Below are 26,933 nucleotides of genomic sequence, written 5' to 3' on the forward strand. Positions count from 1 at the left end.
TTTAAACAACAGGCATTTTGATGTCTCATTGTAACATGAAGGTGGGACCCTAGATCAGTATGCAAGCTTTGATAGGTCCTATCAAGCTGGAAGTCTGTAAGAAAGGGTCCAAGAGTAGACAGTCTTCTCTTAATTTTTCCAAACTCTTATCAATTGGCCTAACTCCAGGAGACCAAATGGCAAGACAACATTCTTGGGAAAGCTTCAAGGTCTGGATCGGAAGTTATTGGCTCCTTAGACCTCAGAGTTTCTGAGATGGGGAGAAAGAACCTTGAAATAATCTATTCCAAACCTGACTTCACAGATAAGGAAACTGCAGTCCTAACCCAGTGCGGTACAGAACATGGGATGTGGAGTCAGGAGACCTTGGTTCTAGAGCTGGCTCTGCTTCTAATCTTAAATAAGTCACTTCACTGCCCTGGCCCTCAGTTTCTCTCTGTGTAAAATGAGTAGTTTAGGCTAAGTGACCATTGAAGTCCCTTTCAGCAGTCTACGATTCTGTGGTTATGTGACTTGCCCCATGTAACAGATGTTCACTTGACCATCTATATGGCCTTTTCTTCAGATATAATAGTGTGAACTTAAGAGGAAATCATCTGGTCAGAAAGATTCACCTGATTCATTCTTAAAATGTTATATGGCAGTCTTTTATAAATTTAGGAGGAATTACATTTTTCTTTTACTAAGCAGCTCTTAGCTAAAACTCAGATGTACTTTCCCTTAATGTTCTGTGGAGAGCTAGACCTCTTAAGACCCTCGGTTCCAATCTATGGATCCAGTGAGGTAGGTAGTCACTTTAATAGCTGGAACAGTAGAGGAGGGCTGAAGCACTTTTAATCACCGAAAAGAGTAAACAATGGTATAAAATGGTAACAGCTCCCCCAGTGGCTGCTGCCCTCCCCCAACATCAGCCCACCCCCAAGTACCATTGAGTAATGAGCAGGATATCAGCTGCTGGTGCTGCTGGAAGAAGGGGGAAAGAGGGAGGCTGGTACAGAAAGAGTCCAACTAAGGGCCACAATAAATCCTGGCCATCCATCTAGAGTTCTTCTGTCCCAATGAAATGGTCATCACATGCTGCCTCCTGGCTCCACTGCAGAAAACGGGTCAAGACTGGCTGCTCTATTCAGAGAGTTCAAGGGGCCAGAGCCATAAGCAACAATGAAGATGGGAATGGTGATCCAAGGACAAGTCAATGTGATCCAGGAATGCAGCCAGAACTTGAAATTGGGGGTGAAGGGGCAAGGCATAGCTCAAGAAGTCCAGTCCAGAATTGTGCCCCAACCCACCAAATCACATGTATATATACACACACAAACACATACGCACGCACACACAGCAAATAACATTACTGACAAGAAAGTTATTAAATACAAAACGGCAGAGTTTTTTAAAAAGTGAAAATGTTTGCTTCTTTTTCTCTCCTCAGTGCCTGGTGGGTCCGCATGGCCACACATGAGTGGGGCTATGGGTGGGGAAACAGACATGGGGAGCAGGTTGCCAGTGACCCTGAAAGTTCATGTGTCCTGGAGTCACCACATCAGCCTACCCTACTCTTGTGCCCAGCATTTGTTTCTCATGTGGCCATTGACTTGGTTGGCACCATTGCTGGAACTGCCATCAACGGGACACTTCTTGTTGCCAGTGGGCACATCTTCCTCTTCCGAGCTGCTCTCGACATCACTTCGGTCATCCTTCGATACCTAGGTAGGAGGGGCCAAAGAAAGAATAGTGAGAACAGAGTTGCAACTAAAACCATGCTCTCTGCCATGTAGTTTCTAGTCTCTTAATTGATACTCTCAATTCCTGCTCTGGGAATTGTTGTATCTACACTCTCAAACTGAATTCTCTCACCATCTTTGACACAGGCAAACAGAGGTAGGTTTTCCATAGATTCCTTCTGGTCCAACTTTGATCTGTCTCAGCATCTTTTCCCAGAAAACAACTAAATTCTCATACAGTAGGAATTGGGAAAGTTGAGGAAAATCTAGTCTTCCCTATATTTTTCTAAACTCTAAGGGTAAGAAACCTAACCACTTTAAGAACATCAGTAGTAAAGTGAAGTAACTGATGACCTTCCTAATACCCCCCATTTCATTCCTAAGTTCCCCGGTACTTGTGGAAACTCACAGACTAGGCTGTTTCAGTCCCTCAAGTGCTGATCCCAGGCTGGGCAATTTCCAGGAGATCCTGCTGTCCTTCACCTCAGTTACAACTAGCCCACCCTCCCCAATGGATGGGCAGAACCATGATAAAGAAGGTAACAGAAACTGACTTAGGAGTACTGCAGCCCACATTGCCTCCTGGCCCTTCCAGTTACTAGCTTTGGGCTTCAATTCCACTTAATGTAACCCATAGGCAAGTCACTTGACTTAGAGTAATCCTCAGTTTCTTCATCTGTAATGGGGATAATAATATTTAAACTATCTCTCAGGGTCATTGTGAGGAAACCACTTTGTAAACCTTTAAATGCTATAAAAATATGAACTGTGATTATAAACAACAATGAATCTCAGCACAAAGAAGGGGTTGGGTTGATCTCGAGCTTTTGCAACTTTAAAGTTTTATGACTTAGAAAATTCTCAATCTGGCTTGGATGTCAGAACCTAACAGTTGTTTTTACCAGGAAATCTCCACCAGGGGGCAGACTGAGGAATGGGTACTGGAGGGTTGTGCCTTCCAGAAAAAAACTGCCCAACTCCTTTCAGTCAGGTTCAAGGAGGGAGCATGATAGCTTCAGTTCTATGCAGCAGTGGCCCCTTGCCAAATCACTCCACAAAGTCAGGAGTAAGGATAGGGCCTTAGAAGACAAGAGAAGGATAAAGGGAAAAAGAAAATACACACATAAAGAAACACGATCTACTGAACAGCAGCAGCAGCAGAGCACTTACATGCAAGAGATGAAACTGTCCAGCTCCCACTTGGCACAGAGAAAAGGAAGGAGGTGAGAAAAGAGTTGAGAATATAGAGTCGGGGTCTAATCCTTCCTGGCTAGGTCACCTGGTCAGGAGAGAGAAGCCAGAGAGAAGAAAGATGTTGGATAGCTGCAGCAAGATGGAGAGACACTAAGCAAGTTCTAGAACCAGCAGCAGCAGCCATGAGGGACATCAACACGAGACATTACAGACATGGCTGCACAAGCTCATTCTCAAGTTCTAGAAACGGCTCCTTCCTCCAGCATAACCTACCGCCTCGTAATGACAGCACAGCATTAGAAAACCAAAATGCTCTGTCTGGGACCCTTTCTGACTACTTCAGAACTTAAAGAACTGATTCAGTCAGAAGCCTCTTTGAAAGCTCCCTTCCTTTCTGCTTTAATATATTCAAGCAGAAGCCTGGTAGTGAGGAGCTTTCTCAGAGCTTTCAGTCCTTTCTCTTAGGGGCCAGAGGACCTTGTCCTTGGATGTAAGGAGGCACCTCTCAAACCAATTATCTTCCTAGGTTACTTCAAAGCACTGAAATTAGTCACCCTGGGATATCAAAGATATTTACATCCTTCATCCCAGAAAGCAGGGGAGGGAACAAGAAGCCTAGATAAGGCCACCTCAAGAAAATCTGGAGAACCTCAGATATTCCTGACCTACATCATTTTTCAGTGCATTGAAAGAATGGGTCTTTGTTCCCCTTGTCCCTTATTTCACTTTTGAGGAAGAAGAGTAAAATATTTGTGTTAATAGGAAATGGAAAAAGTGAGAAGCCACAGGCTCCCTGCCTCATTTGAAGAAATTGTTCACTAAGTGCCATGGAAAAAGGGAGAGAAGAAAGGGACATCTCTTCTAAGTACCCCTAATTTTCCCAGCCAGACCTGGAGGCAGGAATCAGCTCTGACCCTCACCTTTCCTCGAACCAGAGCCTTGCAAGCAATTTGAGCAATCAGGTAGGACCAGACGATGTGTAGAATCTGTAGGACCAGGAGAAGGCCATTGAAAAGCCACCAGGAGGAATAAGGTCCAATGATCTCCCAACTCTCAAACAAGGTTGTGTTCAGGATCCTAAAGAGGGGAAGCCAAGAGTGAAACCATGGGAGATGGCAACAAAATGGAAAACTTTAGGGTTTGAGACTTGTTTTTTCATTCTTTCTGCTTGGTGAAATTCCTTCCCAAAGGGATGTTTCTGTTGTCTAAGAGGAAGGATGGTCAGGGACACACCAAATGAGCTGGGGACTCTGGGGCCTGGGCCCTTGACTCTAAAGCATATTGCTTAAGGCAGCTGAAATCCTGAAATAGTACATATGTATACTCAGATTTAGCAGGGGATATGAGTTTCTTAAGAGCCAAGTTCCCAAATTCTATTCCTTAAGCTGCCAACAGGATAGCACTGCGCCACAGTTAGGAATGTTAGGAACACTAACTGCCCAGGCACTCACCAGAATGGATAGATACCAAGGCGAGTGATCACAAAAATGACACTAAACACCACAAACAATGTGTCACAAAGCCGCTGATACTTGGCATAGTTGGCCAATTTGGCTGCCTGGGAAGAAGGAAAGAAAAAGTAAATGGGAGAGGGAAGCAGACCTCTCAGGATGGTGGGAAATGGAACAAAATACAAAGAGGGAGGAGACAGGTCTCACCTCAAGCAGGAAGTCCGAGGTGTCATGTAGGCACATGACCAGTGTTCCCACTCGCACCATGTTGTTGATGTAGGAGAAGGTAATGAGCCCAATGGTGGCCAGGTGATGTACAAACATGATCAGGAAATCCTAGGAAGGCATGGGTGGGTGAGGCAAGGTCCAGGGGTGGGGTGGGAAGCCCTCAACCAAGGCCTTAAGTGGGACTAGCCAATTCCATATCCCATATAATTTTCTCCCATGACTATTCCCTCCCTGAAAGTTTCCTTCTGCCTGCATTTGGGCCATGGCAAGGTGCTACCTACCCCAATGCTCAGACCAAAAATCTGTGAGCATAACCTAAAAGAAAGACATTTCATTTTTTATGCCTAAGATACTGAGACGATGCATAGACTGTGGTTGTTAAGCTAGTTCTGGGTTTGTCAATTTCTCAGAAAATTAGCAGAACTACATAAAGAGCATTAATTAAATCAGGTTCTTCTTTTCTGGAGAGGATTTAAGGCTTTGGTTCCATCTGCCACCAAGTAGCTCAAAGTTTCACAGCTTAATGCAATGAAAAAGTACACTAGAGTTGGGAGTCAGAACTGGGTTATTCTAGGCTCTGCCATTAATTCACTGTGTGACTATGGAAAAATCAGTTTCCTTATCTATAAAATGAACTTTCAGCAGATGATCTATAACTTGTTTCTAACATCTCTTATTTTATGGTTCTCTCTAGAACTGTTTCCTCATCTGGAAAAAATCAGGAGTTGGAACTGAATGATCTCTAAGTTACAAAAGGTTCTAATAATCTGTAATTCTTAGTGGAACCAAAGTATAGAGAACAGGATGCACAGAACAATGGTCACCAGCTGCAGGTAGAACTTTCATCTATATGCTAGGCCTGAATCCTTACCATGTCTCTTTGTTCTCTCATTCAAGTTCTGCCAGGTCTTTTAACCCAGACTGTCTAGCACTTGCTGATTTGTCCCCAGTGTCTAAAATAGAATGGAGCACATCCATCAATCCTTCTTTCCCAATTCAATACAATAGTGTCTTCCAAAAATGATAGTCCCATTAAACCTATTACCTACTCCTTTGAGATCCTGACCAGAGAAAAGAGAGGGTCCATCACTGGACAATGAAGGTATTTGCCAGAGAAGAACGGAAGGGGAAAGATAAGAGCTTGTTAGGAGACAATATTCTTACCTTTCGCTTAATGTCTATAAATTGAGAAAACATAAGAGACCAATAAAAGGCCAGTTCCATGATATAGTAGTAGTAAAGGCCAGATGTGAGAGGCTAGAAAAGGTAAGGAGAACTAATTAGAAATTAACTAAGCAAAGTTGTTCCATCTCTCTAACCAACCTTTCCTTAAAAACAAAACAAAACAAAACAAAAAACCCACCCCACTCAGACTATGCAGAGTGACTCCAAGGCTCTTGCCCTAGATATGGCACAGACATAAACCTTCTTCTGGGTGCTCAGACCAACCTCCCCTAACTTTTCCTTTCAACCACTTCAACTATCCTCTTTTAACTGCCAGAAAAGGGTGATGCTCATCCTGGGGCAAAGCAACAGTAAGACTGCTCAGAATACCAGGCACAGCATAGGGTTTCAGTAAGTAAGTTCCTTTCTCCACTCTTCTAGTAGCTCTCCTATGTTTCTCCATGAAGTTAACACTGGTCATATGTGGTACTAGCTTATCCAAGAGGTCACAGCTGTGGACAAAACAGCAAACCTCACTGCAGATACCATGCTACATCATCAAGGGGACCTGCCTTCCAATCCTCTGATGAATCAAAAGAAATGTGCCATTGGTTTCATTGTTTGGGCCCCTTCATCTGAGATCCCCAAGGTTTTAGGGCTTTTCTTTGAAGTCTTAATTCCTACCTGATAGGGGTAACTGTGCCAGCATTGTCGGGTGTCCCAGAACCATGGTGACTAAGGAAAGAACAGAGAATTTTGGTCAGTCTTCAGGAACGCAGCTTGATCCCAGCTTAATCCTACATCCCCACGCTTTCTGTATGACATGGGAGATATGAAGGGAAGTAAGACAAGATAGGAGGAAAGATGAGTCATATGCCAGGTTCAGAAAAGGTTTGCCAGGTTTAGATCTGAGTTCATCCATCAAGATAATAAAGTATTATTCCACATATAGCGAATGTTTGGGATAACTCTAGGGAAAGTCAAGGCGTCTACCTATAAATGCTAAACAATAGCGTCTACCTATAAACCTCCACCTGAATATGGGGAATAGCAGGAGAGAAAAGACTCCATTTGATTCAACTAGCAGATAATACCATGCAAAAAAATCAAAAGTTGTCCTTTCATGGAACCTTTTAAAGCAAGAGCTCCCAACTTGGGGTCAACAGCTAGATTTCAGGGAATCTGAAAAGTTAGGTGGAACTAACCTCTAACTGAAAGTAAGCATTTTCTTCTCAGTTTATTAAAAAAACATGATTCTATAAAGGGGTCCCTAAGTTTCACCAGACTGGCCAAGGGGTCCATGACCCAAAAAAGGTTTGGAATATCTACTTTTAGAAGCCTTGCAGCACTTATGTTAGACAGCTTTTTTAGGAAAGACAATCTGCATAGCATATAAATATGGGCTGGGGCCATTATAAGGGAAAAAATAATGACAGAAGTGTTGGTTCCAGGGCTCTCAACCCTGACCCCTGGTACCCTAGCTAGTAGAATACATCAATTGTCCAGGCCAGACTCACCGACCAGAGAAACCGGATCCCATAGCAGAATATACCTAAATAAAAAGTGAACCTCCACCTGTGTAGGGAGAGAGTAGAGATCAGTTAGACACAAGCCCAGATAAAACAAAGTCTCTGGGAGATTTGAGATAGGGAGGGAGTGGGAAATCAGAATGGTGTCTGTGTCTGCTGCTGCTAAAAGCCTAGAATGAAAATTTAGGCTAGGGACACATACTGCTATATCAACAAACAGTGTTGATCCTCTGGCCTCTGTTTATGTCTGTTTCACTAGGTATCATTTAGTTTTCTGTCTCCTCTCCTGAACAGATTCTATAGGTGGGAGGGTATGGGTAAGAAAGGGTGGAGATAGGGATAATGTTTAGTTTTTCCTTTCTATGCCAATGGTCAAAGCAACACTTTGTTCCTGAGGATAATGCCTACCAACTCATTGGCTTCCTTCCAAGATGACAATTCACATCACAGCTGGCACAACCTAAGAGTATTTATTGCTGTCCATAGCTACCTAGAACAGGCTAGAACTACACTTATGGCTTAGTTAGTACTAGCTCTAATCTGGTAACACACCCAGCCACAGGTGTCCTTATACCGAAGGGAAATAGCCCACTCCTACCCACTTCCTTAACAACCCCCCCCCCCCAAACACACACAACTTGCAGACCTACATGCTCTCACAAAATTTAGTGAGTATTGGGGGCTTGTCTTGGTTCCTCCGATGGCGGAACCAGCCTTGGATTTTTCGGACATCCCAATCCAGCTGCTTTGAGAGGCCCTCTAGCCTTTTCCCATCAGGACACTGCAGATACAAGACCGTAATCAGAACGTTCCCTTCCTCAACGCTTCCATACCAATGGCCTTACCCTCTAATCACTGCAGCTCAAGAAGGGATCACCCACCCTATACAACTAAAGTTTTCTTTTTTTTGCTCATTTTTATATTATCCCTTGTCAGAAGGAATTGATCGAGCCATATACCCTCCCAAGGGGGTATCCTGAAAAGGTTCAGGATAGGATGTAATAGGCACTGGCTCATAGAAACTAAGCCAGGAAATGACTAGAATGCTGCTGCTACCTTGAAGTGTTCTATATTATAGCTCTGGAAGCCTGGATCCCCTTATAGGATTCCTCTGTGGACCTCTCAGAGTAAGAACCACATAGATGTCATCTTGTTCTGCTCTCACCCTTTAAGAAACTCTTTCCCCAAGAGCTGTCTTTTTCCCCTTTTCTACTGACTCACCTTTGTGATGGATGTGTACACCTTCTCAAGGATGGCATTGGGCTGTGCCTGGTGGGGAGCACTCTCCTGGATGCCAAGATGAATTGCACATGGCTTAGCAATAAACCTGCAGTGAGCAAACCAAAAGCCAATTCTAAATATAATTTGTTTCAGCAAGGAAAGCACTTGATTGAAATAGGATATGATGGGGAGGGCCTAGCAATGTGCTGAAAGCCAAAACTTTTGAATTTCATTTCGGAATCTGCTACTAATTGACTAGATTATGATTATGACCTCCATCCAAAAGGGGTCGTAATACTACTGTACACTGCCCTGGTCAGAATCCATCTGAAGTACTGTGTTCAATTCTGAATGCTCACTTTAGGAAGGACAATGACAGATCAAAGTACAACCAGAGAAAGACAACCAGAGAACAAAGTTGGACTGGCTGAAAGAACAAGGGATGTTTAGGTGGAGAGAAATGGTGGCATATAAGGTATTTCAGTCTTCAGATACTTGAAGGGTTATCATCTAGAAGGATTAGTCTAATTATGCTTGGTCCCACAGGGTGGAATTAGAATGACTATAAGGAAACATCAGGGATGCTGATTATATAGCTTAGTTTAAGAAAGTGTTTTCTAGAACTGGCACCATTTAAAAATGAAATAGAATGTCTCTGGAGGTGGAGATTTCTTCATCATTAGGAGCCTTCAAGTAGAGGCTGGATGACTATCTGTCAGTTAACATTATAAAGGAGATTCATGCTTCAGGTAGCAGAGTGGGCAGCAAACGAGAAGTCCTCACGGAAAAAGGTAAATTTGAGCTCACAGCTATCTCAGAAACTTAAACAAGATGAAATCCATGACTGAACTATGGCTTTGGACAAGTATATCTTACTCAAAAGAAACAAGATATGTAAAAGAGGAAGGAGGTGGAAGAATATTAAGAAGGTTTACTCATGTGAGGAACTAGTAACCAAATGACAGAGATGTGATAGTGATGATAGAGAGAGAAAAAAGGGTGATGCTGCACGGAAACAGAAATAATTTTGTCACTGGACTATACTCCAGACTACTTGGTCAGAAAAAGAAAATTTAAATGAGTAATTTGAGAAACAGATCACAGGTCTGGTAATGAGATGGAACTTCAGTTATCTAGACAGCTACTGAAGCTTTCTTCTCTGTTAAAAGCTAAGCAGGTAGTAACTTCTTGATTTGTCTTAGTGATAATCTGATCTTTCAAAATGTAGAGAAGTCAACAAAGGGAGATTCTATTCTGGATCTAATTCTCACTAACATGGAAGAACTGGTTGCTGTGGTGGAAACGATGGGAACCTTGGGAGGGAGGGTGGAGTGACCTCTCCATCCTAGAATTTGTAATAATGAAGGGAAAGAAATCTGAGCAGAATTTTACACATACCTTAAATTCTGGAAAAGCAGATTTCAAAGGGTTGCTAAATCTAGATAAAGAGATGGTTGGTAAGTATCTAAAAAGGAAAGCAGTGATTATAAAGAGCCAGCATAGTTTTGTTAACAAGTCTTGCCTCATTATTTTTTTGAAAGGTAACTAAACTTATAGATGAGAATGATGATGATACAGTTTACCTAAGATTAGCAAAACTTTTAACAAAGCATTCCAGAATACTACAGAGGAGATGGAGATATATGGGTTAGTCACAAATACAAGCGGATAGATTCAAAATTGACTGGATGGCCAAATTCAAAGATTGTTAATGGTTTAATGCCAACATGGCTGGAGGTCTCAGCACAGCACTCCAGGAATCTGTGTTTGGCTGTATGCTGCTTAACATTTTTATCACTGATATGGATGAAGTCACAGATGGCACATACATTCAACTTGCAGATGACATAAGGAAAGGGACAACTAAAACCTTAGATGACAATGTGTTAGGCTCTTGAAAGGCTAGAGCACTAGGCTGAATCTAATAAGATGAAGTTCTATGAGGGTAAATGTAAAATCTTGCACTTGGGTTAAAAAGAAATCAATTGCACAATAAGATGAAGGAGGCACTTGATAGACAATGGCTACTCTGAAGAGGATCTGGGAAACGTTGATAGAATGTAATCTCAATACCAGTCAACAGTGTGATGTGAAAAAGATCTGAGGGTTTCTTATAAACTCTGCTTTAACAGAAACATTGTATCCAGGACAGCAGTGACATTATTGCAGTAGTGTTCCTACTGTAAAGGAGATATCTGGAATCATGTATCTAGTTCTAGGTACCACATTTTAGGAAATACAACAGAAAACTGGAATGCATCTCAGGAGGATGACCAAGTACTGGGGGGTCTGAACACCATGCCATACAGAACTGGACCACAGATATTTAATTTGGAAAAGAGGAGACAGCAGAGGGTAGCCAATGTACTAACAGAATCCAAGAATTTAAAGGGTTGTCATGTGAAAGTTTTACTTAATTACTTGATGCCACCATATGCGATGATGTGATACCACTAGCAATACTAGAACCAATGCAAAGAAGTTATAGAGAGGAAGGTTTTGACCCAATAGAAAGAAAAAAATTTCTACTAATTAAAATTATCCCAAAATGGTATGGCTTTGCCTTAGGAGGTACAGACGACTTGTCAGAAATGGTGATGTAGAAGTGACCTCTGACACAACTCTGTGCAAAGGCAGAAGCACTGAATCTAAAAGTAATTCAGTTCAGTTCACTAAGAAGCATTTAGTAGAGGCCTTTTTCCTTCGGTAAGGACTATAAAAACAGAGGAGAATCTAGCATGGTAAGTATAGCTGAACAAGGACAGGGGAGCCACAAGGGTGAGGTTCTACTCGTTATGTTAATAATAATCTTTGTGAACTTTGGCCAAGTCAATGTGCTTCTCTGAGTTTCATTTACCCCATCTGTAAAAAAAAAAAAAAGGACATGGGCTCAGATTGTCTTAGAGATGCCTTCTAGTTCTAAATCTACAATCTTGTGACTGGAGGGCTCCCTAAGGTATCTTTAGGTATATAACCTCATTAGGTCATGTCCCTTCTTTCCTAGGTTCCTTTCAGCACTCACATTTTATGAAGTTAGGACCAAGAGGTTGGAGGTTCTGTCTTTTTAGTCTGAATTTAGTTGAATTTAAAGTCTTTGTGGCTCTTAAAAGGAAAAATCTCTTCCCACCAGCTTAGGATAGTTTAAATCAGTGTTGTAGTGGAATGTACTCTCCTCTAGTGAAACCATACCTAGAATATTTTGTTCAGTTCTGAGCATCATGTTTTACAAAGTTTTTGAGGGGATCAAAATGGAGAAGAAGCTTTGAAGTTTTGCTGTATGAGGGTTAGTGAAATGAACTAAGGATTTTTAACTTAAAGAGAAGACCTAGAAGTGCTATTGTAAATACAGGTCAAGTATCTGAGGCGTATCATAAGGAAGACTTGTTCTGTTTGGCCTCAAAGACAGATAAAGGCAAGGCCCAATGCGTACAAGTATATTTTACTGCAAACCTTAAAGCATTAAATAATAACAGTATGAAGCCATCATTAGCAAGTCATTTAAAAATTTAGCTTTTGTTGCCAAAAAATGGGGTATGTCCCCTATAAAAATTTTCAAATTGGCATGATTAAAAACCTCAGAAACAGAATTTCCTAACCTGATTAAGAATATTCCAAATGACAAGTTTTTGAACCCACTTGTGAAAAATATAAAAATTCAATATCTAATTAATTTGCAAGATCAAGCATTCATTCACTATGCCAAGTGTTGGAAATAAAAAGAAAAAGCAAAAACCAAAGTCAGGTAAGATGAAAACTTACTAGCCAAATTTCAACAAAAACCTTGCAGAACTGGTAGGTAGGACTGAAATGAGTATCACTATTTAGTAAATGCTGCCAGCAATGCATTTCCTCTATTTGGATCTATGTATCTGTGCTAGGTGTCTTTTCCAGGTATGACAAAATCAAGAACAAGATAAGTGTAAAAGCAGACCTTCCAGTCATAGTATATCACAAAGCGTTACACCAAGATTTCAAAAAACAATGATTCATTATTTAATCATATTGATCTCATTCTTTAATCAAATACAGAAAGGTGCTGGTCTCTATAACAGAATGGGCCTAGCAGGCACAAAGACTAGAGTTTCAGTTCTGCCTCTGGCACATATTTGCTAGGTAACCCTGGCAAATCACTGACCTCTCAGAGGCAGAAAGGGTCCTGATCTGCACTAGGAAAAAGGCCCTCACTTGGAACTCCCAACAATGAATACATTCACAGGTGTGTCTTTTTTTAAGTCAATACTTCAAAATATAATTTATCTAATCTTTATGTCATTTCCATTTGTAGTCTGTCTATATTTTATAATGTAGGTAACACATTACTACAGTAGTATATAGATATAACTTGTATTGGTGGTACGCTCAAACATGTTTTTTAGATGGGATGGGTGCACAATCAAAAATGTTTGGAGCTTATTGGTTTGAATTACTGACTCCTGTATCTTCCAGTCAGAAGGCTTTGGCATCATCTAATCTCACTCCATTGATAATAGTAGCTTTCATTTATATCCTAGCTACAAAGAACTGCCACTTATGAATCTAGTTTGAGCCTTACAACAAGCTTGAGCTAAGTAGGTCATCTTCCTTTAGAAGGCTTAAGAGTCGAAATGATGCACCCAAAGTCTCAAAGATAGTCAAGTGGTGGAGACTCAGAATCACAGAATGTTAGAAGTGGAAGGAACTTTTAAAGATACCTAGTCCAACTCTCTCATTTTATAGTTAAAGAAACTGAGCCTCAGAAAGGTAAACTGTTTTGCCCAAGGTCACCTAATGAATTAGTAGCAAAGTGGGCACTTGAATCTAGGATTCTGAAGTTAAAAATCCACTGCATTTTCCATTACAATCCTGACACAGAATCCTTCTACAACATTCAACAGGTGTGTATCAACACACTGTTTAAACACTTTTAGTGACAGGGAATTGACTTCTTTTCAAGAAATTCTGATTGTTACAGAGTGCTAAAGTGTTTTGTGCAAAATGACTAATAAATATTTCTTCATTTCAAATTTTCTGTGATTCTTAATAGGATAGCCTGTGTGGTGTAGTATGAATAGAAAGCCAGAAAGATTCATAGTAGCTATGTGACTCTAGGGGCAGCTAGGTGGCTCAGTGGATAGAGCTCTAGGCCTGGAATCAGAAAGACTCTCCTTCCTGAGTTCAAATCTGGCCTCAGACACTGTGACCCTGGGAAAGTCACTTAATCATGTTTGCCTCAGTTTCATCATCTGCCAAATGAGTTGGAGAAGGAAATGGCAAACCACTCCAGTATCTCTGCCAAGAAAATCCCAAATGGGGCTCTAGAAAGTACAACAGGGCTGAAACTACCGAACAACAACACATGAGTCTGGGCAAATCACTTAACCCCTGGTAACTCTCTAAGACTACAAGTGGAACTGATACCAATCCCTTAGCCAATGAAATTACAGAACTAGTTCCCACTTGTTCCTTATAAGACAAGAAAACCAAATATAAATTTTTAAATAGTTAAATAAATATTTAAAATATAAGAATTAGGCAGCATCCAGAGATTAATCTCTAGAGTATCACATTCAAAAAAGGTCTTGCAGCAACTTTTCAGAACTAGTTCAAGCCAATATTGACCTTTTCCTGACCTGAAAGATCCCCTCCAGAACCAGAACATGGTATGGTGGATGGGTGGCCAGGTATGGATAGAAATTAGAAACCAGATGCAGGTCCCTTTGAGTTTTAGTCTTATTGAGTGCTCTTTACTTTACCACCCCATGTGACCTCAGACAGGGGAAGCAGGGTAACACAGGGAAAATAGCATTATATAGTGAAAGGACCAGCACAAATGACTTAGGCAAGTTACTTAACTTTAATAGGCCTCAGTTTTCTCATCTGTAAAATGAAGTTGAGCCTAGATGGTTTTTGATGTATCTTCTGTGACTTTGTGGTTTCTAAGGTAGGTTTCAAGATAAGACACACACCTCCACATCACAGGAAGAAAAAATAGCACATTTATAACATTGTTGCAAAGAAACTTACTTAATGTAATTTTCACAGAACCAACTAATGAGGTTAAATATTAAATGGGTTATGATTTTAAGATATTAATTTACATTTATTGACAAAATATTCTGCATATCATTGTTCTTCAGTATATTACATCCAAACCCCATAGTAAAGTGGTGTAACAATATCACCTGGCATTTATATAATTCTTTAAGGTGTACAAAAATACACATTTCCTTATTTGATCCTTGAAACAATCCTGTGAAGTAAGTACTACAAGTATTATCACCCACTTTTTATTATCATCTTTCCTCAGCTATAAAGTGAGAGGGTAGGGCTGGATTAAACTATTATTCTATGCTCTTATATAAGAGCAAACAGGTGAAGTGAAGTTGTAAACAGTCTGAGATCACAGCTATTAAATATCAGAATCAAGATCCAAACCCACATATCTGCTGCAGATGCACACTCCAAAATCCAGCCTTCCTTCTATTACACCCTGCTGACTCAGTGAAAAGAACACTGATTTCAAGTGAAGAAAGACCTGGGTTCAAATTCTAGCTCTGCCACTAACTAGCTACATAGCTACTGGTTATTAAAACAGGTATAGCATGAAGCAGACCACCTGTTTTTGAATGTCTCATTCATCATTTAGGTAATGGATCCTAAACGTACAAATAATATTGCTTGAAAGAAGGCAGGAGTCAAGGGAGATGAGGTAACCCTGAAGGCTAGCTGACATGTGAAAGAGGCTGAGGGGTAGAGGGACCACATCAATCGTGAACCACAGCATGAGGAGCTGGCCAACTAGTGACTCTCCACAACAGGCAAAGGGGGACTGACAAGCCTCTGATTTTGGACTGGTTATCATACTTCAGTGGCAAATTTAAGGACTATTAAAATGTCTTTTCATTCTGATGGGCTAAGAACAGAGATTCTTTGGGGTGAATTACTCTTCTAGGGAATCTCACTCTCATATAAATGTTCAGAGTAGACTTCAAGGAACTCAATGTCTCTTAGTGAGTACCTCTGATGTTTTACTTGTATAGAGATAATTAAAGTTTCCTTAAAATATGTTGGCTGCTTGGCTATTACAACAGAATGCACTGTGCCAGATTTCACAGGGATAAATGAAATTTAAAAAAAGGATTGCCAAGGGCAAATTTTTTGGGGAAAAAAAGCATGTATGTAGATGTGTAGGAAAGCCAAATATGGCTGACTAATTCCAGCTGTTAATATTATTAAGACAAATTAGCCTGAGGTAGAAAAGATACAATTTTTAAAATACCATTTTGTATAACTGAACATAAAGCAGTGACTGGTATGGTCAGAGCTTCCAGACAGAGGACACATGTAAAAAGAACTATGTTGTTATTTTGTTCTAGTATGGTGTAAAATCAAGTGAATCAGGAAATTCCTGCGCAAAACCCAGAGTATGTGTGAGTAAGAGGGAAAGTAGAGTTGGGCCTTTGGTGTATGGACCAAATCAGGTAAGCCACTTCACCTCTGGAGGCCCTTTCCTCACCAGTAAAATGAAAAGACCAACTCTACAATTTCTAAGGACCGTTCTCTGACCTTTTCTTATATAACTGTTCTCTTTTCTCACTTAAACTGTAAGATCATTAAGCCCTGCCTACATTCAAGGGACCCCATCAGGTGCACAGAGTCAAAAATGAAAACCAGCTCCTATCTTTAAGAAACTTACAATCTAATTAGTTAAGGTGAGGTTCAGCACATGCACATGATCACATAAATTCAAGGAGACCTCAACAGTACCGTAAGAAATATGACAGGGTTGGGGATGGGGGTCAGGGTGAGGCTAATGAAAAAGTGTTCTTCTAAGGTAGGCCTTGAGAGAAGAGTACGATTTCAATGGGCAGAAACATGGAAGAAGTGTATTTCCAACACAGAGAGTGGCTTGTGGGAATACAGAGAAGAAAAGGGCTGGACAAAACTGGAAAACAGGAGCCCACCTTGGATGGAATGTTGAGAATGCACAAATGGGGAATAATATGAAATAAAGCTGGAAAGGTAGATAGGAACCTATCAGATTCATGGAAGGATTTAAATACCAGGTTAGAGAGTTTATGCTTTCTTCTATAGGCAATGGAATACCTCTAAAGTTGTTTTTAGCAGAATGACATGTTCTCATGTTCCTTCTGTGTTCCCAGAGCTCTACATAGTCAGTACTCCAAAAATAATGACTGTGGATGAAGAACAAAGGATAAGACAAATAGCACCCCACTTCTGCACTCCTGGAAAACCGTTTGTGGAGAATGTGGAGTTGAATATTTTTTGCCTGATGAAATCCAGGACCCTGACAAGAGAAGGCTCTGAGTCTCACCCTTTAGTGTAACTAATCCCTGAAGATTTTAGAGTGTTTCCACTCTTCACCCTGAGCCCTATACTCTAAGGTAAGGGGGAGAGGAGATGGTATTATAATAGGGGGAAAGGAAGACATTTTTCCTGCAACTCACCCCTGTACTCTCAAAAAGAAGAAACTTCGGTAAGACAGGAAGGTACAACAGAAGACTAGAGTTAGGTCACAACTCTGGGTCCTAGTGCCAGCTTAGTGATTTTGTAGCTGAAGAAAATGAGACAAAATTCAGAGGCAACATAAGTGGTTTGCCCACAATAACACAGGTAGCTTGGTCAGTAACAGAGCAAAGTCTAGGACTCGGGTCTCTAGACTTCTAGCCCTGAATGCTAATCACTATGCCACAGATTCACAAGTCCTACTTTCTCCCTACTTCTGGGTTTCTGGGCCTCCCTCATTGCCCAAGGCTGGGGACACCCAGATAGCCCTTTCCCACATAATTTACCTAGGTTATTTCCCTGTAATAAACTAGAATTTATTTTGCAACAGTGAATACACATGAAATGAAATCAGTAAATTCCTTGGAAAGCAGCTGACTTAAATATAAATCCCTCAAGTGGGCAAATTTAAAAAAAAAAAACTACTCCCATCTTAAAACAAAAGAGGATAGGTATTCAATTCTATCAAATATCTTTGTGGAAGATCCTGTGCTAGGTCCTAGAGATACAAAGACATGGTGCAGCCCCCACTCTCAATGACCTCCTATTTGTAGCCCCAAGGGATAGGCCAAGGAACCACACAAGGTAGTGGAAAGAAACAGGATAGGAGCAAAATCAGATGCACGTTTTCCAACATGGCCAATATGTTGAAAGTATTTGAAAGAAAGGAGAGTGCTTGGGGTGGGAAGGATTAAGGTGGAGGGAGTTAGTCAAACTATACAAAAAAAAAGTTTAGAAGGTGACACAAACACACAAAACAACTCTGGTATTACTTTGCTAAATTTAAAAAACATTTTAAAAAACACAATCCCTTTTGCCTTTATCATAGAATATTTGTTGATGAAGTTTATAATGCAGTTAGATGACACAATGGCTATAAAGTGCTGAGCCTTGGGTCAGGAAGACTCATCTTCTTAAATTCAAATCTGGCCCAAGACACTTGATAGCTGTGTGATCCTGTGCAAATCATCCGACCCTATTTGCCTCAGTTTCCTCATCTATAAAATGAGCTGAAGAAGGAAGTGGCAAATCACTCCAATACCTTTACCAAGAAAACCCCAAGTGGGGTCATGAAGAGTCAGACATGATTGAACACCAACAGAGATTATAATAATAAAAAAAATAAAAACTGCAATCAGGAAAAATGTATGTGAGATAACTCTCACACTGACCACTTCCCATGGATACTGTGAGAAAAGTGTTTTGTAAATTTTAAAGCATTATATAAATATTAATTATCGTATCCTAATGGGAGGAAAGACCTACATGTACTACTGAAGAAAGAGAGAACGAGGAATACTCTTACTTAAGAGTCATGAATTTATTCAGTAATTTCTGGGAAATAATTTGAAACTATACTCAAAACTATATATATCCTTTGATCCATCAATCAGCAATACTACAACGTGCCAAAAGTCAAAGACCAAGGGAAAGAACTTATATGTACAAAAATATTTATGGCACCCTGTTTTGTGGCAGCAATGGCCCAGAAATAAAGTGGATGCCCACCGACTGGGCAAAAGCTAAATGAATTATGGCATAATATATAATAGATTACTATGACTAATCTGCATAATAGGTTACCGTACCATGAGGAATTAAAAATAAGGAATTCAAAGCAACTTGGGTAGACTCATAGTTTGAACTGATGCAGAGTGTAATAAGCAATACTAAGAGATAATTTACACAATGACCACAAGACCATATAGGAAAAAACTATGAAAGGCTTTAGAACTCCGATCAAAGCAGTGACCAGTGATGACTTTAGAAAACTGATGAAGCTTGCCCTCATTTACTTTCAGACAAAGCCAATGTGTTGATTTGTTTTGTGTGACAATACGTGTCTCTTGTAAAAGAGAGCTTTTGGGGAGAGAGGACAGTGAATTAGCGGAAGTGTCAAGGGATGCAACAAAATTTTTAAAGCATCTGAATGAAATATTTAAAAAAGAATAAGTAGTTCAGAAAGGGGCAAAAACAAAAAAAAAAGGAGGCAATTTTCTGACTTTTTTGTTAAATTGAATATGCACTTTTGAAAACAAAATGTAGGTAACAAAAGTTTACATGCAATTCGGGTGTTTATTTGCATTTGCTGATGCTTAAGTTCACAGTAAAGACAATGACAGAAAGTGCACAGGACTTACACAATCCTCTTTTGTTCTTTTTATGCTAGAATGTTTGTGCTTATTAATCGTCACAAGTATGTAATTAAAAAAAGAAAAAATTCACTTACTGGATGTCTTTCTTAATCTCACCACTAAACCAACAGCTCCTAATAGAATGAGGAGACCCTGTCTCCTTTCTGCAACAGGAAGTAGCTGAGAGATTGCACTTGATACAGTTCGAGCCTCTGCTTTCTCTCACTGATTGAATGTATTGTCTCTACTGAGAGAGTCTGAAACCTAATCCCCTGCATGACATCATTCAGACCATCTGTAGAGCCTTATATTCACTGCATAGAAAAGATGAGAAAAAGTTCTCTGGGAAAGGCTGGAGAATTTTTTTTTAACCGTTTGGAGCCAATTAACGAGCTGGGCCTCCCAGATAAGGGCTGTGTGTGTGATTGTCTCCTCCAATCTTGCTTGGCTAGATAAGCAAACTTGATTTAGCTCTGTAATTTACAACTCAAAAACTGCCAGCCCAACAGAACAACTTCAGCAATGCAAGTAGGCTTCTAGCTCTGCTCACCAGCAGCCACTCCCTCACACCCCTACTCAGTCTGGGTGACCTACTAAGGCTGAGTCCAGAAGATCCAGTTGTATTGCATGGAGCCTGAGAGATATATTTTGGGGAAGGAGAAAGACATCTGGCTTGTCAGGAAGAGGGAGAAAAAGTACTTCCTCCACTGAAGTGGGAAAAAACAGAGAGAAAGCTAGGTTACAGTAGTCAGCAAGGCCAAGGAGATAAAGAAAAGAAAGATCTGAAAAACATGCAGCAGAAAAGATTCTGAGTCACCACCCAGCCGGCTGGGATCAGTTTCTGAGGAGAGTATTGATGAAAAGGCTTCTCCTTAGACTACCCAGAGAGGCTGCTTTGGGACAACGGAGAAGGAACAGGAAGAATGAACAGTGAGAGTTGCAACATAATTTCATGTGCCATTCACAAAGCAATTTCCCTCTAGCATCACAAAGGCCCTCTCTGCTCCACAGTATTCACAATAAATGCAAGGATGTCTGATGGCAGCACTGAGTCTTGAACTCCTATATAACCCCAAATTAACTCTAGATGACATCTAGCAGGGAAATTGAGGCTGAAACAACTCCACCTCTAAGACTGAATTCATATCTGAGTCAGGTCACAGATCAATGAAAATGTCAGAGAGGAAAGAAGGAGAAATCAAAGAGAGGATGACAATTGTTATCCCTTCTCTAAATTTCCTCCAGAAAATGATCTGTTATCTAAATCTGAATCCAACTTGGCCATTTATTTGCTAGTGTATGTAACCTTGGACAAACCTCTGGTTTGTCTTGATTTTCTTATCTGTAAAGTGGGAATATCTTTACTTATATTAACTTGTTGAACTTTGTTGAACTTTCCTAAATTATAAAGCATTATGGTCTCAGGTAGAAAAGTTACCAGGAAGTTTAATGCCCCAGATTATAAAGGATTTCTCCCCTCTGAATCAGACCATATATCCTAGCTTCAATGCTACTACCCAGGGCACGAAAGAGACAAGGGTGAAAGTCCACGCACTCTTTATTCATTCAAACAAAAGTGAGTGCCTACGAGGCAAAAGACATCATGCTCTGTCACAAAATGTTAGAGCTATAAGCCATACAGCAAATCAATAACAGAACTGGGATTTAACCAACTAAAGCCCACAGGGGAAAGCTCACTTTGGATCTTGCCCTTTCCTTTTGTCTCTGAGAGAAAAGCAACTCATCAGTTTAACACTTCAATTCAAGGCAGCTCGATGTTCAAATGACACCCAAAGATCAGGCTCTTCTTCTCTATGCCCCCCCCCCCAAAGGGCAGTTTCTAGCATTTCTTCCTGGGAAAGGAGGCCACCAAGAGACTCAGTCATCCAACTGTGCAGTCCTGTAAGTTGTAGAGCAGGTCCCAATGTGGAAAGGAAAAACAAGTCTTTTACTGGCCCTGAGAGTCCCAGCACCAAACAAGGCCAAGAGACCAAATCCTCACTAGCCAGGGAGTGTCCCCGCAGTTAGTATCCTTCAGCCTCCTATTTCATTCCTTTAAAAACCTGGACATTATTAAAACTAAGCATTTCACAATGAGCAGCTCAGTGCCCATAGCCCCACAGAAATGCTCAGAAAGAGTTTTTTTCAGATAAGATGTAGCATTTACAGTCATCTAGAACAGAGTGTCAAACACACTTCAGTGAAACTCAGAGGAGAAAAAAATGTCACTGGGAAATATGTGACAAAATAAAAATACAATAGAAAATGTTAATATGTGGTTTTCAAAGTCAACATGCAGCTCATAGGGATCCTTACGTACAGTTTAGTGGCCCCCTTTTTGAGTTTGACACAACTGATCTAGAACTTTGCAAATTCAGATGGATGTATATAGGATTATAAGTTATTATATGAATGAATTAAAAAGCATTTAAGTGCTTACTATGTGTAAAGCATTGTGCTGAGTATATAAAGAGCAAAATAGTCCCTGCTATCAAGGAGTTTTGTTTTGTTTTTTTTTGCAGACAATGGGGTTAAGTGACTGGTCCAGGGTCACACAGCTAATAACTATCCGAGGCCACATTTGAACCCAGGTCCTCATTTTTAGGGGAGGTGGGGTGTCCAATCTTACTTTCTAATAGAGGAAGACAAACAAACACGTAGGAAGTTTATAATCAAGAACTTATTTCTCACCACTGACACCAGGAAATCTTCCCGTCCTCCCACAGAATACATAATCATTATGTAAAAGCAGACACATCTTCCCTACGGGAGCCTACAAGAATACCAGACTAAGCTAACCTGCACAACCCTCTTTCAATCTAAACATCCCGATTCTCCCCTTCCTTTGGTTTCAGTCAACCTTTTGTGAAAAAGGTTTCAGAGTTTTGTTGCCTCAAGGTACAGTAGTGGAGTCTAGGTTACCTCAGAGAATCCCAAGTGGCCTGAAGACCCACTTTAGGAAATAGTGCCTACAAGTGAAGATGGTTAAATTTTTAAAGCAAATAACAACACTACCTTCTGGAGCCTAAGACAAGACATTAGATCTTCAGGCTTCCCTTTTTCCCACTTGTTTTCATTAAAAGCAACTTCATTGCTGCATGGGATGGGTTCTCTAACTCTTGCCATTTTCCCTACTTCGAACGTAAGCTCTTTGAAGGGAACATGTTTTCTACATCCTCCTATTTCTCCTAGCTCTTACTATGTTATACAACGTTTCTTTATGTTAGATCAATGTTTTATAAATGAGCTAGCACAGCACTTCACAAAGGCTCACACTGGGGATGACCATTACCAATGGACACTCCATGAGAGGAAGGACATTTATTCAGCAGCTCAAGCAAACCTCCAAGTCTTCAGAGAGCAACTGGGTAGTAGGAGCTTCTCCCACCAGACACACACATTACCCGTTCTCAGGGGAGGTACCGGTCTATCCATAAGTGCTGCTAACATCTGACCCAGATGAAAGGGAACATTAAGTGCCCCCTGGGCTGGAGTCACGATGTCGTGTAATGAGCCCTGGGACTCTGTCTACACAACTTTCAAGGAGCGAGGGTGGCATTTGGATACATGTCATGTCTACTTTCCTGAGCAGATGTTTGCGGTCCTTGGGATACTGCGGCACTCGGGGGGCACTGCCCTTCAGACCAACCAACCCCAATCCCCAGAAACCTAGGATGAGGGGTCCAAGAAGAAAGCGAAGAGGTTTGGTCAAGTCTATGCACCAGGCCAGCAGATTCCAAGGCCAACCCCAAGTTCACTCGAAAGTAGAGGTGCCGGGACTCCCCATGGCGGCCCCTCCGTGCTCGCCCCCGCCTCTCGCCCCTCAGTCTGTCAAGGACCCTTCCCCACCCAGGCTGGGGGGGCCTCGGGCTCCATGGCAGCCCGAGAGGTTCACCCGCGGTCCTCCGGCGCCTCAGCCCGCCCAGGGGCCGCTCCTCCCAAAGCAGCCTCCCTCGAGAAGCACGTGCGGGCGGGCGGGCGCCTAGAGGCCTACGAGCCCCAGCTGCTCCGCCCGGGCCGCAGGCGGGCTGCTTCCGCAGTCCTTCCTGCCTCCGCGCGCCAGGCTCGGCGGCGGCCCCGCGCCCCGCTCCCTCGGGCCCCCAGCGTAGCCCCCTGCGCTCCGGGCCCGAGCCCCGGCCCTCCCGCCGGGCGCCCCCTGCCCTTCCGTCCCCGGCGGGCGCCGCTTCTCACCGCTCGAAGAGCAGGCGCACGGAGAAGATGCCGGCTGCCAGCGGGAACGCGGAGAGGACGTGGCGGGCCCGCGGGTAGTTGCCGACGCCGGGCCTCTCCAGGTCGGCCCAGCTCACGTTGTGAGGCAGCCAGAAACTCTCGCTCCACAGCCAGTCCCACAGCAGGCCCAGAGCCCCCGCCACCGCCGCTGTCGCCATCTTTCCCCCGCCCCGCGGCCGCCGCCGCCGCCAGAGCCAACCGAACTAGCGGGGAGGCTGCCGCGGGGCGGGGCCCGGCCAGGAGCCGCCCCCTTCCGGCCGTGGCCCGCCCCAAGGGCCGGGCGCTCCCCTGGGCCATGCCTCCAGATCCGCTCCGCCCCGGCCCGGCCCGGCTCCCTCAGCCCGCCGCGCCCCCCCCCACCAGGCCTCGCCTCAGAGCCTCCAACGGCTCCGGCCCCGCCCCTTCGCGGGCTGACCCTCCAATCCCGAGGCCTGACCACGCCCCCTCCAGGTTCTTTCCTCGATGCCACGCCTCTTTGTTCTCAAGGACCTGCCCATCATACCCGCCTCCCTGAAGTCCGGCTTCTCTCGTCTTTAGTCCCTGTTCCCCGCCCTCTCTTTTCTCCCTCCCCGCCCCCTCCTGGCAGCCACGCCTCTTTCTTCTCCTTAGATCTCTAAGCGCTAGTTCCTCCAGGCCCTATATTTCTCTTTTATTCCTCCAGGCCCTATATTTCTTTCTCGCGTCTGGGCCCCGACCCTCCCTTTAGAGCCGCCGCTCCAGGCCCTACACCCCCAGGCCCTCGTTTCTGCCTGCACTGTAGCCCACACGGGCTCCTCCGAGCCTCCTGCCGCTGGGTTCGGACGGCGCCCCCATCCGCCACCTCCCTGGACACTGCAGGAGCGGGCCGGCCTCCCGACACCGCGGCACTCGTGGGGCGCGGCAGGGAGGGGCGTCCTCTTAGCTCCTCAGCCTTCCTTTCCGGGCTGGACGGAAGGACGCTGGGCCAGGGAGGGATTCGGCTAAGCCCCCAGTCAGCACGTGTTTACCGCAAACGAAGCCTCGCTCATGCAGAACCCAAGAGGACTGCGGTCCGATGGCGGAGCAGCGTGAACGTGTGTGTACATGCGTGTGCAGGGTCACGGGGCGGAAGAGGGAAGGGGGCCCAGGGGTGCGGGTACTCCGAAGTCCCAGTGAGGAGGGAGGCACTTCGGGCAGACGAAGCGGCCGCCCGAATGGCAAGCGCATCCACGGGCCAGCTTGGTTGGGTCCCAGGGCTCAAGGGCACATTGATTACCCACGTAAGACCACCGGGAAGGTGCGGAAGGGTCAGGGACAACAGGGGAGTTTATACTTGCTCCTAGAAGCAAGAGGGCCAAGAGGTTACTGAATGTGGACTGAGGATGTAACCAGACCTACCTTTAGGAGGATCCCTCGGCCAGTCGTATGGAGGATGGGTTGGATGGGGAGAGGCTTGGGAAGCGGAGGTGTGTGATTAAGGAAAGGTAGGGTTCAGATTCGCACCTACAAGAAGCAGCTGGATATTTTATTGATTTACAGAAAAGGCAAACGCATGAACAGTTTAGAGCTGTAGCAGATATAATTAATATAGCCTAATACTAATATAATTATAGCAATATTAATATAGATATGAGGAAATAGATAAGCATCACCAATTCAGGGAAGCACCAACACCTGAATTTTCTCAGCTGGGGAATCCCAGGATACAGCTTTCAGGGTCTGAACTGGGAGCAAGTAGTCCCAGGCAGAGCGTCCTCTCCAAATGGGTGAGATTCCGGGGACTTACACTAAGCAAGGGGAGTTTATAGGGATCTAGACAAAGAAGGCTTTTGCCAACAGCTTCGCACAGGCACACTGTTCCAAGCTGGTCAGGCACATGGCCATGGGAATACAGGTTTTATCCATCAAGGAGATACCATATGGGGCCACAAGATATAAGTTAATCAATCATATACTGGGAGGATTAGCCAAATCTTCCAAGTATTATCTGTGTGTTCCGGGAGTGGCTAGTTCCCGGAACATTAATACATGGCCAACTCACATATGTTATATTCCTTGAGAGGTCACCAAAAGGGCAGAGTGAACTTACTTTATTCAAGGGATATGAAATATTCCTTCAGGAGGCCACCTAGAAGTAGTCCAGGGGGGAGGTGAGGAAGATTTGAACTAGGGTAGTGGCCGTGTGAATACAGAAGCAGACCTGAGATGTTGTAGAGGCAGATGACACCAAGATTTCCAACCTGGATTTTGGGACATCTGTTTAGAAATGTTCAAGGACTTGAAGCTCAGGCAGGAGACTAGGGAATAGATATATAAATCTGGGACTTAGCTGCGTAGAGATGATAATTAACCTCATGAGAATGGATAAAAGTTTCAGAGAGTACAGGATAAAGAGAAAACAGGAGGGCCCAAGACAAAGCCTTTGGGGACACCCAACAGTGGGCATAATATGCACGGTAGGAGGCTGAGGAGCAGTCATAGCTAAGAGGAGAAACCAAATGAGAACAGTCTTACAAAATCTAGAGAGAAGAAGAGGGTGGTCAAAAGTGTCAAATGATGGAGAATCTAAAAAGGATGAGTTCAATATAAGGCAATTAGGAGGTCACTGATGTCATAAGCTCAAAAACACCTGACATTTAGGCTTGATACCTTACCTTAGTAAGAACTCATCTCAATCAACTGATCCATCATGAAATTTAAGACTTAAGTATGAAATGTATTTGATAGCCATTTAATGAAATGAAATGGTCAGACAAAAGGTCTATTCTAATTGACTGGGAAATTTTATTACACTCTCTGGGTCTTGTATAAAAGCATCTAATGATTTAGCTAGAAAAGGAGAATTTAAGATATTGGATTGTGGGGTCGTAGCTGAACCCACTGAGAAGGAACTACTGAGGGTTAGGAGGAGGGGTGAGAAGAAACCTTAGCTTCAGCTATGGTCAAGACTACTCTCCTCTCTTCTCCTTTTCACCTTCCAAATTGGTTGGAAAAGGGCCTGCCAGCATCAAAGCGTCCAAAGGATGTTGGACTTCCCATCTTCCCAATGTCCTAACAGGCATCCCTGGATCAGCTGGTGGCAGTGTACTGTAATGTGAGCCAAGGATCATTGGAAAAAAAGTTAATCTTGCTTAAAGTGAACTTGAATGGGAGAAAAGGACTTCCAACAACTAGGACCCGAGTTGTTGTTTAGTTGTGTCCAACTCTTTGTAACCTCATTTGGTGTATCCTTGGCAAAGATACTGGGGTTGTTTGCCATTTCCTAACTCATTTTATAGATGAGGAAACTGAGGCAAACAGGGTTAAGGGACTTGCCCAAGATCACACAGCCAGTGTCTGAGGCCACTTTTGAACTCAGGCCCAGTGTTCCACCCACTTCACCACCTAGTTTCCCATAGGTCCTGAGTTGCTGATTTGCAACATGAGATCTCTAAGCTTGAATCCATTTTCTCCAGGGTTCTATATGTTCTTGTGGGAGGGGCTGTCACAGAGTTGGGGGTGAGGTGTTTTGTACCTGCTGTTCTTAGTAAATACTCCTTTCTAAAAGCTACTTAAAGCTAGTGACTAAATAATTATCAAGTGATTTTCTTGGAAGGA

At 42.9% G+C, this 26,933-nt stretch overlaps 1 protein-coding gene across 1 annotated transcript; it reads right to left on the reverse strand.

Moving 5' to 3' along the window:
• Window positions 1–815: 815 nt before the first annotated feature.
• CERS5 (ceramide synthase 5) lies at window positions 816–23,650 on the reverse strand. The gene is made up of 10 exons (XM_072654662.1): window positions 23,340–23,650; window positions 8,509–8,614; window positions 7,938–8,068; window positions 7,276–7,333; window positions 6,443–6,493; window positions 5,759–5,851; window positions 4,574–4,702; window positions 4,367–4,473; window positions 3,836–3,992; window positions 816–1,703 (listed from the first exon to the last, which is right to left on the reverse strand). The coding sequence occupies exons 1-10, from the start codon at window positions 23,534–23,536 to the stop codon at window positions 1,551–1,553; spliced, it is 1,182 nt and encodes a 393-aa protein (XP_072510763.1). The 5' UTR covers window positions 23,537–23,650; the 3' UTR covers window positions 816–1,550.
• Window positions 23,651–26,933: the final 3,283 nt, after the last annotated feature.

The sequence above is a fragment of the Notamacropus eugenii genome, chromosome 3, assembly GCF_028372415.1.
Source record: "Notamacropus eugenii isolate mMacEug1 chromosome 3, mMacEug1.pri_v2, whole genome shotgun sequence".
Classification (NCBI taxonomy): Eukaryota; Metazoa; Chordata; class Mammalia; order Diprotodontia; family Macropodidae; genus Notamacropus; species Notamacropus eugenii.